The 15732-nt window shown below is 34.9% G+C and overlaps 1 protein-coding gene across 2 annotated transcripts in view; it reads right to left on the bottom strand.

Annotated features, from left to right (window-relative positions):
• Nucleotides 1–307: 307 nt before the first annotated feature.
• Nucleotides 308–15732, bottom strand: part of LYRM7 (LYR motif containing 7) — a 38646-nt gene continuing 23221 nt past the window's right edge. For both annotated transcript variants that reach the window (XM_043586989.1, XM_043586979.1), the window contains exons 4-5: nucleotides 14948–15029; nucleotides 308–4658 (exon numbers count right to left, since the gene is read on the bottom strand). In XM_043586989.1, the coding sequence (XP_043442924.1) occupies nucleotides 4588–4658; nucleotides 14948–15029 (153 nt within the window). In that variant the 3' untranslated portion in view covers nucleotides 308–4587. The remainder of the gene's footprint in view (nucleotides 4659–14947; nucleotides 15030–15732) is intronic.

Here is a 15732-nt window from a genome sequence, read left to right as displayed (position 1 = left end):
TCTAGCAAGAATTGAATATGTACATACCCTATGACTCAAAGGTTCTGTTTCCTTGTGTATATTCAGGTAAACTTTGGGTGCAAAATCCACATGCTGGAATCTTTGGTAAATTTGTTTGCAATATCAAAAAACAAAACAATACTACTGTTCATCATGAGACATGGATAAACTAGTTTATTCTTACAATGGAATAAGACATAAAAGTAAAAGACCTAGCTATTTATGCAACAAAATAGATCTCATATAAAAAATTTTTTTAAATAATGTCTAAAACCTCATGTATGATGAAAATAAGCTCGAGAACACATAAAGTATAACACCATTTATTTTCATTTTAAAACCACAAAACAACACTATATATTGTTTTGAACACATGCACATTTGGTAAAAGTATAAAAACAAGTATGGGAATGATATCCATGAACTGTAAAACAGTAATTATACCTGAAAAGAGACAGGCGAAAGAAAAGAGAGGTGGGACTTTAACTTTTTAAGATTTTGTGACTCACAAGGAAGGAGCTCTTTAAACAAATACGGCAAAATGTTAACATCTGTCAAATGTGGGAATTAGGCTCATGAGTGTCTCATACACTAGATGCTGATATCTGAACTATTTCATAATTAAGTTTTAAATAAATCACTAGCAGCTTAAGTACTGTCCTTTAAAAATTATACATTGATACACTCACTGTAAAAAATATTTAAACATGCAAGAGTTATCCTAATAAAAATCCTCAATTTATCAGTCCTTTCATCAAATCTCATTTTCTTACCTACCTACACTTGGCCCTTGAACAACATGGGGGTTAGGGGCGCTGAACTTTGTGCAGTCAAAAATCCACATATAACTTTTGATATGCCTCAAAGCATAACTAATAGCCTACTTGTTGGCCTTAACAGTAACAGTTGATTAACACATATTTTATACAGCCATTATATACTGTATTCTTTAAAAAAAAAAAAGCTAGAGAAAATATTAAGAAAATCATAAAGACAAGAAAATACATTTATAGTATTGTACTCTATAAAAAAAAGTCTATGTATAAGTGGATCTGTGCAGTTCAAGCCCTTGTTGTTCAAAGGTCAACTGTAGTAACATTAAGCATGTATATTTCTATTCATTTGTATATACAGTAAAACCTTGGTTTACAAGTATAATTCGTTCCAGAAACATGCTTATAATCCAAAGCACTTGTATATGGAAGTGAATTTCAAGAACCATCGGCTCAGTTGTGATCATGTGACATTCGGCATCATGTACTACACATACTGCAGGACATTGCTCGTTTATCAAGTTAGTATTTATTAGAAATGTTTGCTCGTCTTGTGGAACACTCACAGAACAAGTTACTCGCAACCCAAGATTTTACTGTATATGCACAAACCTGTGCAAAGTAGTTCTTTTGTATGTAAATGGATTCATAGAGAACATATATTGTGACTTGCTTCTTTCAGTTGACAATATATATATTTTGCATCAATTTTTGAACTGCTGTGTAGTATCCCAGAACTCTATTTCCTTTAATTCCCCGCCCCAAGTTTAGAAATTTAGGCTATTACCAATTTTTTTTAATTATAAATAATGTTACAGAAATTTCTGTAAATATATCTGAGTATTCATTTATTAGCACTCTTGTGTGCTATTGACATAAAGACTGAACAATATATTTATTTTAAATTTTGATGTCAATTTTCCTTTCAAAAAAGCCCTATCACTTACATTCTTTCCAGAAATATGAGATTGCCCATTTCCTCACACCCTATGACCTTTAAAAATATTGGGTATCTTGAGCTTCTTTAGCTTTTGCAAATTTGATGAACAAAATTGTTTCGTTTTGTTTTAATTTACATTTCTCTGATCACTAGTGAGGCTTAATATTTCTTTTTCTGTGAACTTTTAATTTATATCATTTGATCATTTTCCACTGAGTTATCTTTTACTGAGTCATAGGAACATTTACATCTTAACTATCTTTTTAATGTTTACTTTTGAGAGAGAGAGAGAGACAGAGACAGACAGACAGATCTGAAGCACGCTCCAGGCTCTGAGGTGTCAGCACAGAGCCTGACATGGTATCTGAACTCACAAACTGCCACATCATGACCTGAGCTGAAGTTTGAAGCTTAACTGACTGACCACCAAGGCGCCCCACATCTTAACTATTTTAATCATTATGTTGGTAGCAATTATCTTCTGTAAACTTTATTTATAGTAGCTTTCACAGAGTGTACAAGTTATATATTTTTATTTAGACAGACTTCCAATCTTTGGGGATTTTGATAGGTAACATTTAAAGAACTGTTCACTTCCATAATTTTCCATTGTCCCATCTAGGAACCTAGTATATCTTTCATTTTTAAGTTACAGCTTTTTTTTAAAAAAAGTCCATTTCCTTTTTTTAATGTATTTATTTTTGAGAGAGTGTGTATCTATCTGCTCAAGGAGGACAGACAGAGACGGGATAGAGAATCCCTAACAGGTTCTGCGCTGCAGTGCGGAGCCCAATGCAAAGCTCAATCTCACAAACCATGAGATCGTGACTCAACCCAAAATCAAGAGTCAGCAGCTTAACCGACTGAGCCATCCAGGAACCTCTAAAAAGTCTATTTCTATTTTATAATTTTGTTTGCTAATATAAACAGGATCTTTTCTCTTATATATCTAAAACATGTATCTTGGAGAAAATCTCAAAGTCACTATTTTAATAAAATAAACCTATGAATTATTAACCTCTATTGCTCTTAATGTTAACTATTAAAAAAAAAACCCTGTTGAGATATTTAAATTAATGTGAGTGAAGAACTGAACAAGGGAATTAAGATTAAAGAGAGAAAGCTAAGAACTGCTAAAACTGTTCAATAATACGGAAATAATTAAAATATGTTAAATTAACCTAGGTCAGGCAACTTTCCTTAAAATATATAATATACTTAATGAAAGAGTAGTAAGTCAGGCAAATTACCAGTGATGGTATTATGACAACTTTCAGCATACTTTTATAAAGGCAAATTTCAAATAGCAAACAACTTTTATTTTTATGTAGGTATAATTTCCACATAAGTAACAAATATACATGGGAGATGAAAAACTAACATAGAAAATCTTTTGACATGTATAAACCATTCCACAGACTACTAACTACTCTCCTCAAAAGTATTAGAAGGCATTAAGGATAGTCGATGGCTTAATGTTAAGTATAATATGTCTTAAGGAATTTAGAAAAATCTTTGATTTTCTAAAATTAAATTATTTTATTATGTTTTAAAATTAAATTACGTTAAAACCTAACATTTCATATCCAGAATGGATATATCCATGTTTTGCCAACAAACAAAGCTTGCATCAAGAATCTTGCAAAAATTTTACGGGTGCCTGGGTAGCTCAGTTGATTAAGCGTCTGCCTCTTGGTTTCAGCTCTGCTCATCATCTTACAGTTCATGGATTCGAGCCCTGTTGTCAGAGCAAAATCAATTTTGGATTCTCACTCGCCCTCTCTCTCTCTCTCTCTGCCCCTCCCCTGTTTGTGCTCTCTCTCAAAAATAAATATTAAAGAAAAAAAAGAATCTTGCAAAAATTTAAAACTCTGTATTGTTATTGGGAAAACTTATCAGGGAATTAGGAAAGAACACACTGTTCACTAAGAACAGAGAATGGTAAAGACACACAGATAAAAGAAAAACAAGAAGATTATTAAATACAATTTTATAATTCCTACCATTAGAGGGTACAATGACAAACTGTTCTGTGATATTCCCAATCTTGTCAGGGAGGGATGGGACATGTGGGAAAAAAAAGCCATTTAAGTTTATTGGTTAAAATGGAAAGAATGGAGCCATGTATTACATTTTCATTATAAAGTCTAGCTATGTCTAAGTACAGCTATTTCTACTAAGGCTATATTATATAGTTTGATCAAGGGTGACTCCTTCCTAAAAAAATTCGGATTTATTCCACAGTGATCCTAGGTGATTTTGATATTTTATTCATCTATCTTCAGAAGACTTATGAAAAAAAATGTCTTTACAGGAACAGAGAGATACTCTATCTCTGAAAGGAAAGTGTATAATTATTTGTTAGAATAATTACAGAAATAATGTCAATGCTTTACAGGAAACAAAGGCCACTTTCTATAGAGAGTTGGTATATGCTATGATTTTTTACTAATTTAAGGTTTGTGGGACTAATCATAAATTTAATCTAATAGTTTTAATCTAAGTTTCATTTCACATGGGAGGAAAACCCACCAACTTGTCAAAACACTGCACTCTTAGTTATGGTGAGACTAAAATACTCATCAAGGTCAAAGAGAAATGAGTATGACATGCCTCCCTAAGCGTTCATTTTACTTTATAAACTTTGATTTTATATGCAAATTACAGGTCTTCTTATCTAATGCTGTCTAGAAATAATTTAACTATGTTCTGCAGTTTTCAGCAATGTTCTTTTAATGTGAAATTTACTTATGATGCAATACTTCATTCATTTTCAACAGACCAGTTCTAAGAGGAATATTTCCATTTCCAAAACTTTTGCCAGTTATATATTTAAGATTAAAAACTACAAAGCTTGAGTTTATCCTAGAAAACTCATTTTTTCTGAGTTGGTGCATCACAGTATGGCACATTTTCTATAAGGAGTTCTTTCCTAGGGACCAATTCTGAAAGAAAAACAAAAAGAGTAATTGACATCATGAAAATGAACATACATTCATTTCCCCCTGAACTTTTTAACAGTAAAATATTGAATTTTAAGGTAGATCTTCCATAAATATTTGAGTTAATTTCTAGGGTGAAGTCCTTGATTTTAAATGGAAACTGTTAACAGAATTCTCATTTCAGATTATATTAAAACATATATGATCAACTGAACCTTTTATCATTTATTAAATATAACTAATTACGTGAACAGAATTAGGCTAAAGCACATTATCACCTATCTGATGACACATTACTGATAATTAAAATAATCAACAGGAAATTTGTTTAAATGCCTATTATATAAAAAGCAAGACTGTTTCTCTAATTTAAAGATCCTAAATTTTACAGAATAGTAGTTCTCACATGGGGGTGTTTTGGGTGGTCACACCAACTGAAGAATGCTGCCTGCATTTAGTGGGTAGGAGCCAGGGATGTATGGGACAATTTGGTGCAGTGAAGAACTATCCTGTTGAAATGTCAACAGTTCCCCACTGAGAAACACAGTTAAACAACAACAACAAAAAATATGAGTCTTCAGTAACATATCTTGCTGAAGGTCAACTGAGATCCAAAATTTTGAGATCATTGATTTTCCCTTTTTTTCCCTGAAGAGGTTAATTCAGGTATCATGATAAAAAAAATGCTCACATCACTTTCTATGAAATAACTTGGGTATACTCTGTCAGGGGCCTACTCGGTCAGGGGCCCCTGGGTGGCTCAGTAGGTTGAGTGTCCAACCCTTGATTTCAGCTCAGGTCATGATCCCAGGGTCATGGAATGGAGCCCTGCATCAGACTCCAAGCTGAGTGTGGAGGCTGCTTAAAACTTGTCTCTCTCTCTCTCCCCTCTCCCTCTCTCTCTCTCTCTCTCTCTCCCTCTCTCCCTCTCTCCCCCTCCCTCTCTCTCTCTCTCTCTCTCCCTCTCTCCCCCTCCCTCTCGCTCTCTCTCTCACTCTCTCTCGGGGCACCTGGGTAGCTCAGCTGGTTAAGCGTCTGACTTCAGTTCAGGTTATGATCTCGCAGTTTGTGAGTTCAAGCCTCGTGTTGGGCTCTGTGGTGTCAGCATGGAGCCTGGAGCCTGCTTCAGATTGTGTCTCCCTCTGTCTCCGCCTCTCCCCTGCTCATGCTCTCTTTCTCTCTCTCTCTCAAAAATAAACAAATGTTAAAAAAATTTTTGAAAGAATTCTCTCTCTCCCCCTCTGCCCCTCTCCCCCACTCGTGCTCTCTGTCTTTGTCTCTCTCTCAAAAAAAATCATGGTCATGAAAGAAAGAAAGATTGAGGAATTGCTTCATATTAAGAAAGACTAAAAAACATGGTGACTAAATGCTAATAGTGTGATCCTCAATGGATCCTAGACCAGAAGGAAAATTTTTTTCTTCTGCTATGGAAGACAAGTTAGGACAAATGAAAACATGCAAATGATACAGTTGTATCAATGTTAATATTGTGGTTTTGATAATTACACTGTGGTTTTATAAGAGAATCTCCTTGCAAGTTTAGCAAATATATATGAAAGTATTTTTAAGAAATACACTCTTTCTCCAAATATAATCTTAGCGGGCTATCATGATTTTAAAAATGATCATTTGGGGGTAAAGAGGCATTATGTCTGCAATGTACTGTCAGAACATCCAGGAAAAAAAATGAGGGAGGAATAATAAAGCAAATGTGGTAAATGTTAGCATTTGTGAAATTTCAGTAAAGGAAGTATCCATACCCTTCAACTTCTCTTGCATCTTTTCTGTAAATTTGAATTACTAAAAAAAAATTTCTAAAAGGTGTCACTAAAATAAATTTAATTTGAAAGGAAAATATAACTGATCTAACTAAAAATAATGTTCTTATGAGCCAGGTCGTAAATGTGGCTTACTGAAATGAAAACCAATTAAATAAATATTTTATATCTCATCTGCTTTTACCAAATCTTGGGAGATATCACCAGAGAGCAAATTATAGATTAGGTTTTAACTTAGTAACAATGGCAATAAATTGTTTCACTTATCAAACATATATGTGCCTATTTTACGCTGAACATTACATCATGAAATGAAGATGCAGAGATGAATATATAATAGTCTTTTCAGGACAGCATGGTAACAATAGTTAATAATACTGTATTTGAAAGCTACTAAGAGTACATCTTAAAAGTCCTTATCTCAAGAAAAACAATTTGTAACTACGTAGAGGACAGACATTAACTAGACTTATTGTGGTGGTCATTTTGCCATATGTACAAATATGGAATCATGTTGTAGAAATGAAACTAATAATGTTATATGTCAATTATACTTCAATTTAAAAAAAAAGCCTATTCAGCTTCAAAGAGTCTACAGTCTGGTGGAAAAGACATTAACCAAAAGTACAACAAACAGTAGTTTAAAAAAGTAAGAGATTTAATTTTCTCACATATTAAGAAATATGAATTAAGGCAGTCCTGGGCTACTACGGGTCTTTACTACCACTAAGAAGCCAGGTTCTTTTTACATTCCTGTTGTGCTATCCTTCATGCGTGGTTTTTGTCTTTACTGCTGCTGTGACATCACATCTGCTCTCCAGGCAAGGAGAAGGGAAAAGGGCAAAAGGTGAGTGCTAGGTTGGTTTATGACTTTTTAACAGGAAAACAATAGCTTTCTTGCAAGCAACATCCAGTACATAACTGCTTATGTTGGCCAGAAAGGTGTCCCGTCGCCTGAGAAATAACCTTTTTTTTTTTTTTTTTTTGTGTCTTGGCACACTGCACCCTGAACAAAAGTTTTCAGCTAGTAAGAAGGAATGGATAGTGAATACAAGTGGTCCACCCTCCTGTCTACACAACATGAATATATACCCTTTGGTGCATACACAGAATGTATCAATTTACAACCCCCAAAGTCTTATCCACCAGGTTTAAATCAAGTATTTCTGGCTGATGTGCTAGTCTTTCCCTTAGGTCTACCCAGGGCTCACATGGTAGTATAGACACAGCAATGAAAAACTGGAATAGGAAACACAGCAGTCACTGTACCACAGCAAATCCTAAATCCTGCTGGACAGGAAGAGCAAGGACTTCTTGCTTTTGCCAAGCGATATATTCCCTAGTTAGCCAATCTAGCAGCACCTATACTGTTTTGTGGGAGACTAAAAGACCTTCTCCTGTCCTCTCTTCTTCAAGGCTCCTGGTTCTGTATGCTAGGGGCATCCTTGTCCGGAGGTGGGATACTGGGGAAGATCCTCTTCGTTGAGACTGTGAAGCTTTCACAATCCACTTGCTATTGATATGTGTTCAAGGGTCCAGGGATGGCCTTAAGAGTTGAAGTGAGTAGCCAGACTTGGGGTTTCTTGGCAATATAATTCATTTAAAAACTTTATAAGCTCCAAATTTATTTTTTTTTTCCTAGTCATTTCCGTGTATAGGTAGTCATAGGTTTTTAAGCATGAAGATTTTCATTCTTTGGTAATGGCCTCTATGTTCTGCCCATTCCCCAATCCTTAGATTAATGCATATTTCTTAAAGTAATGAAAAACTATAGGCTCCAGTGAGTAAATGCACTGTATATCTGATCTTTGCCTGACAAATGAGAATGGCTTGAGGCAAGGATCTTATTTCATGTCAGAACTCAAAAGCCCTGGCTTGTATTGGCTATAGTGTTAGTAGGTAAGAGCAATTCTCATCTTCAACACTGCAAGACTCTAAATCTAAAGTATAGGATTCTCCATCAGGACACAGACAGAAAAGTGCCCTTAGCAAAACAGTACTTCCTTCCATCTTTGCTTGGTAGCAACTAGCTTAATCTGCATTCATTCTCTTTTTCAATATTCTGCTGAAAGCAGGAAGATATAACCAGAACACCATGACATTCTGGTTATTTCTTATTCCTATAGCTTCAGCTGGTACTCGGTGTGTTTCAAGAAACACTTCGAGGCACTTACCTCATGTTTCATCACTACATAACAAGGGCCATCAGCCTTAAAGACTGTAAAGGTGAGATCCATAACAGTCATATCCACCTGTGTCTTTGCCTTCCATTCACCTAATCGCACAGCACCTCACTTTTGGTAACAACTTCTGTTGTTCTTAGTTAAAAGTAACAGAAACTGACTCTGGCTGATTAAGCAGAAAAGGCATTTATTAAAAAGGTTTTTGGTCTAACTCATGCAATTATTGTAAGGGCTTAAGAATCAGGCATGCTTAAGGCTAAGCTTCCAGGAACAATGTACAAATCCATACCACAAAACTGGCTTGATGATGAAAACTGCTGCTGCCTGTTGGCCCCTACAAGAAACTGCCATCACTTCTATCACCATGGAACAAAAGATGCTACATTTCAGATGCTGCTGGAAACTAAATTTTACTACATCTGCTTCTGCCACCACACCAGTGCCACTTGTGAATCAGTAAATTGACTCTGCCATTACTGCCAGCAAAACAGATTGTATGCCAACCATCTTTTCTCAAGTTCATTTCTGAGTATGAGTGAATGTACTGCACCTATGTCAAATTCCATACCTGAACTTTATTTTTTTTTTAACATCTATTTATTTTTAAGAGAGACAGAGCACGAGTGGGGAAGGGCAGAGAGAGAGGGAGACACAGAATCCGAAGCAGCTCTAAGCTGTCAGCATACAGCCTGAGGCTCAAACCCACAAGTTATGAGTTCATGACCTGAGCTAAAGTCAGATGCTTAACCAACTGAGCCACCCAGGTGCCCTTCCATGCCTGAACTTTAAAGAAAACCAAGGAACTGAATTTTCCAGATTCTTATAAAAAAATTTTTTTTAATGTTTATTTATTTTTCAGAGACAGAGAGAGACAGAATATGAGTAGGAGAGGAGCAGAGAGAGAGGGAGATACAGAATTTGAAGCAGGCTCCAGCCTCCAAGCTGTTAGCATAAAGCCCAACGTAGGGCCCAAATCCACGAACCATGAAATCATGACCTGAGCCAAAGTCGGCCACTTAAATGACTGAGCCATCCAGGAGCCCCTGAATTTTCTAGATTCTATAATGGAAATTTAGAACTCCCTGAGATGGAAATTTCTGAAACAAAATGAGCAATTCAGAAAGTGGTAAATAACCAGAAAACCTGTCAAATATTCATTACTCAATCCCTTAACCCAATTCACCTTATTAGGTAATCTTTGGAATCAAAAGGTGCCCTACAATAGAATTTTTCTAAAGTAACTGCTAGCACTTTCATTAGGACAAACATATAAGAGGCAGATTTACATGCTGTATACTATTTTTCACTGTAATGTTTCTTTACTGATTATAAAATCCTTGACTTTGTTCTCTATGTTAGATATCAATGTGCCATAACAACATTAAGTTTATTGAAGTTGTCAGATCTTGAAAAAGAACTACATCGAGATCATGATTTATTTCCTGTACTTTAGAGGCCCCTAAAAACCTTATTATGGTCATATGAAATTTATCAGTTAAAGAGTAATTTCTTTTTTTTAATGTTTTATTTATTGAGAGGGAGAGAGCACAAGTGGGGAAGGGCAGAAAGAGAGAGGGACAGAGGATCCAAAGTGGGCTATGCACTGAAAGCAGCAAGCCTAATGTGAGGCTCGAACCCATTAACCATGAGATCATGACCTGAGCCAAAGTGAGACACTGACTGAGTCACACAGGTGCCCCCAAAAAAGTAATTTCTTTTTTTTTTTAATCACTTTATTTTATTTGTTTTTTGAGAGAGAGAGGGTGCAAGTGAGGGAGGGGCAGAGAGAGAGAGAGAGACAATCCCACAATGGGCAGAGAGAGAGAGAGAGAGAGAGAGAAGTGGAGCTCACCCAAAGTAGGGCAGAACCTCACTTTAAGCGGAGCTCAAGCTCACTTGTTGCAGGACTTGAACTCATGAACTGTGAGATCAAGATCCGGGCAGAAGTCAGATGCTTAACTGACTGAGCCTCCCAGATATCCCCAAAACAATAATTTCTTAAAATAAAATCCTTTAACTTATTTATGGCCCAAATAAAAATTTAGGTCAAGATTAAAAATAAATAAATAAGTAAATGAAACAAAAGAGGAAGGAATACTTTCAAACTCATTTTATGAAGCCAGCATTACTCTGATACCAAAGCTAGACAAGGACACTACAAGAAAAGACAATCAGAGGTCAATATCCTTGATGAAAACAGATGCAAAATCCTCAACGAAATATTAGCAAATCAAATTCAACAACACGTGAAAAGAATCATGTATCAAGTGGATCAAGCAGAATTTGACAATCAAGTGGAATTTATATCAGGGATGCAAAGATGGTTCAACATCTGCAAAATACTGTGATATACCACATTAACAAAATGAAAGATAAAAAAGAATCATAGAATCAATGCAAAAGATGCAGAAAAAGGATTCAACAAAATTCAACATGCAGTAATGATTAAAAACTCTCAGCAAAACTGCTGTAGCGGAAACACACCCCAACATAATAAAAGTCACATAGGACAAGCCCATAACATCATAGTCAATGGTAAAAAACAGAAAGCTCTTCCTCTAAGATCATGAACAAGACAAAGTTGCCTATTCCCGCTGCGTCTGTTCAACACAGTACTTTTTAGCCAAGTAGCAGAATTTTAATTCATTTCTATATACCAGTACAAACACTGCTAAAATTTGTGGAGATATTTGCTTAAAATAACTTTAAAGTAGATTAAATAATCCAATTTGTTATATCTTGGACATAGGCACAAAGTAGGGAAAAGAGACCCATATATCTCTTAATAGAAAGAATGATGAGGCCATTCTTAAGGTAATATAGCACTATATACTAATTACCATGAAAGGCTCAAAAATTTCAATCTTGTGGGAAAATTAAATTATAAAGAAAACCAAAAGATCAAAAGAAATTTAAACCAGTATTATCACACCTAAAACCAGGCATTTGAAATATATCCAATTTAAATGTTTGAAATAACTTCATTTTTATTCATATAAATAAATATTTTTTTATTAAAATAATAACATTTAGAAGGGACTACCTGTATAAAATGTTGGCTATACTACACAAAAGCTCTAAAGATCATTATTAAGATTAAAGGTAATGATTAAAATTTGCAATTTAGAGTAATGCAAATTTTGTTTTGCATTTTTTTTTACTATGTTTACTGCCCTTATGAATACAACTCAGATCTAATAATTTCTGATAAATCCTCATGAACTTAAAAATAACTTTAAAGCTTTATAGGGCTTAAACTACTAAATACCAAGACTTACTATGAGACTGTAATAATCAAGACATTAAAGCATATGATGGATCGATAGAAAAACTAATTGCAGAGATTATGAAGTTCAGAAACAATTGAAAGCATATATAGTCATTTTATTTTATAACAAAAGTTAACCCTGCAGTACAGTGGGAAAAAGTGGTCTTCTCTATAAATGCTCGATCAATTGGACATTCACATGTAAAAACACTGTGACAAATACCAAATGATTTCACTTCTATGTAAACCAAACCAAACCAAACCAAAAACACACAGCAATGAACAAAAAAAAGCATAAAGAGACCTATAAATACAGAGAACAAACCGGTGGTTGCCAGAAAGGAGAGTAGTGGGGAAATGGGCAACAAGGGGTGAAAGGGAATGGGAGGTACAGGCTTCTAGTTATGGAGTAAGTCACAAGGATAAAAGGTAAATAATAGGGAATATAGTCAATGGTAGTGTAATAGTGTGTTGTGATGAATGGTTGCTACATTGGGATTAGCATAGCATGGACAGAGTTATCAAATCACTATGTTGTAAACCGGAAACTAACATTGTGTCAACTATACTTCAACTAAAAAAAAATCTTGACCCCCTAGCTCATACCATATACAAAACCCAACGCCAGGTGATATAAACAACCAAATGGAAAAGATCAAACATTAAAGCTTTTGGAAGAAAGCACAGGAATATCTCTTCATGACCTTGCTTGAGACACACAAAGATTTTTTAAACAGGACAGAAAAGTATCAACCATAAATGAAAAAATAAACTGGATTATATTAAAATTACGAACTTCTCATCAAAAGGCAACATTACCAAAACCAAAGGCAAGCCATTAAGTAAAAGATTCTTGTAATACATAGATTCAGAATATACAAAGAATTCCTTCAAATCAGTAATAAAAAGGCAGCTAACCCCTTGGAAAAAGGGGAAGAAGACTTGACCAGTCACTTCATAAAAGAATATCCAAATGGCCACTTAACAACTGAAAAGGTGCTAGTACTTTATTAGTTACCAAAGAAACGCAAATTAAAATCACAATGCAAATACCATAACACAATCACCAGAAAGGGTGCTTAAAGAGGTGCAGATTACCAAGTGTTGGTGAGGATATGAAGCACCCTGAGGTCCCAGACACTGCTGCTGGAAGTGTAAATTAGCCTAATTTGGAAAACTGGTTAGGAGTATCATACATTCATTTTTTCGATACAGTACAGTACTATCAATGTATTTTCCTTATAATATAATGTTTTCTTTTCTCAAGCTTACTTTATTGTAAGACCATAGTATATGATACTATAACATATGTGTTTATGTTATCGGTAAGGCTTCTTATTAACAGCAGGCTATTAGTAGTTAAGGTTTTGGGTAGTCAAAAGTTACACATGAATTTTCTAATGTAGTCAGCACCCCTACCCCTGCACTGCTCAAGGGTCAACTATGTACATGTGTGTGTGTGAGTGTGGTGTTGGTGTGTGTGTGCGTGTGTATACCCACACACACATAAATTTTTCATATATTTATAAATTTTGAACTAAAAGGCACATCCAATTATGTTCAAGGAATCAATAGTCATTACACATTAAGAATTAGAAACAACACAAATGAACAACAGCATGGATAAACTGTGATATGTTCCAACAGTATTCATAGAAATGTTATACACAACAAAATAGATTAATCTCACAAATGCAATGTTGAAAAAAGCCAGACAAAATAGTAATCCTTTACGATTCCATTTATATAAAGTTCAAACATTTTATTTTACTAAATTACAAATCTACAGTATTAATAGTAAGGATAGTGGTTAGCTTATTAGAAGCGGGTATCTGGAAGGGACATGAGGAGTTAGGGGAACACTGGTAATATTATGAAATAGCTTACTTTGTATGGTGATTACATGGTTATTTTACTCTGTGAAAATTCCCTGGCTGTATATTTATAATTGAGCACTTTTCTGATTGTATGTTATACTTTGAGATTACTTAAGAAAAAAAAAGAAAGAAAGAAAAAGAAACCTTGGGACACCTGGGTGGCTCAGTCAGTTTAGGATCTGACTCTTGATTTTGGCTCAGGTCATGATCCCAGGGCCAAGGGAGCAAGACCTGTGTTTGGCTCCACACTGAGTGTGGAGCTTGCTTAAGATATTCTCTCTCTTCCCTGCTCTGCCCCTCTCCCTTTTTTTTTTTTAATTAAAGAAAAAGAAAACATTTTCAAAAATTTGAATGTCACCTTGTTGTTGTTGTTGTCGTCCTCAAAGATATTTTAGGGAATGAGAACAAAATATAATGTGAAATGGAAATTCTGCTGAAGCCCTATGAGGTATCTGGAGGTATAATGGAGGATCCTCAACTGTATTTCCATTTTCTACAATACCAACTCTTCTAAATTAAAATAACTCTAACCAAAGAATAAAAGATAAACAGTCTAAGTAGGTGATAACTGATAATACAGTTGTTAAGAACATCAAATAAATATGATGAAAAAATAGTCATACTGTTTTTGTAACTATAGTTCTATAATATAACCAGTAGTTAAGATTAAACAGAAAAAATAAATTTAAAAAAGAAAAAGAAAAACAATCTGGTAAAATAAAGTTTCATAATCTGGCATTTTAAATGGTAGCCTTACAAATATATACAGGATAGGAGCACCTGGGTGGCTCAGTTCGTAAGCTTCCAACTTCGGCTCAGGTCATTATCTCGTGGTTTGTGAATTCGAGCCCCATGTCAGGCTCTGACATGGGCTGACAGCTTGGAGCCTGGAGCCTGCTTTGGATTCTGTCTCTCCCTCTTTCTGCCCCTACCTCATTCACACTCTGTCTCTCTTTCTCTCTCAAAATAATAATAATAATAATAATAATAATAATAATAATAAAAACATGTAAAAAATTTAAAAAAATAAAGAAAACAAAATTTATAAAAAACAAACAAATGTATACAGGATATACCACATTGTCTGGCAAAATCAAGTTGCTTTATTATTAAGCATTAAAAGCACTGCAACTGCTCAATAGTTTAAAACACATAGAAGTCAGAAAACATTTTTAATTTTACTTACTCAGTGTATTGTGGTCTGTATGAATACCTTGTACAACAGATGTTCTGAGTAACAATTCAACGTCGGAACCTATTTTTATTAGCTGTTAAGAAAACCAAACACAATAAATCCTCTGGGTGTTTTTTTTTTCCAATGGTCCATACAGAATGCAATGATTTTGAAAACCGTAAGTATACTGTTTAGTTGTTTTTAGGTAATACTGCCTTTAACTTTTTAAAACTATTCCAAGCATAGAGAATATAGACATGTGTATACTTTGAACTTTTATCCATCCATTCCAAATTTTGTTCCAAAATAGATTATTCTTTCTTGAATGTGTATTTTATATGTTAAAAATGCTGTTTTGGGGGGCGCCTCGGTGGCTCAGTTGGTTGAGCCCTTGGCTCTTCATTTCGGCTCACGTCATGATCACATGGTCATGAGACTGAGCCACATCAGGCTCCACTAACAGTGTGGAGCCTGCTTAAGATTCTCTCTTCCCCTCTGCCCCTCTCCCCTGCTTTCTCTCTAAAATAAAATTAAAATAAGTTTTTTTTAAAAAAAGCTGTTTTTGGGGTGCCTGGGTGGCTTAGTCTGTTAAGCATCCAACTTTTGATTTCAGCTCAGGTCATGATCTCACAGTTCATGGGATTGAGCCTGGCATCAGGCTCTGCTCTGCAGAGCCTGTGTGGGATTCTCTCTCACCCTCTCTTGCTCTCAAAATAAATAAACTTAAATAAAAGAGTAAATGCTGTGCTCTTCAGGAGATGGCTGAGTCTTTCTTTTATAGAGTCGGATGTACTATA

This window comes from Prionailurus bengalensis, chromosome A1 (assembly GCF_016509475.1).
Source record: "Prionailurus bengalensis isolate Pbe53 chromosome A1, Fcat_Pben_1.1_paternal_pri, whole genome shotgun sequence".
NCBI lineage: Eukaryota > Metazoa > Chordata > Mammalia > Carnivora > Felidae > Prionailurus > Prionailurus bengalensis.
This window is presented reverse-complemented; position numbering and strand designations above follow the sequence as displayed.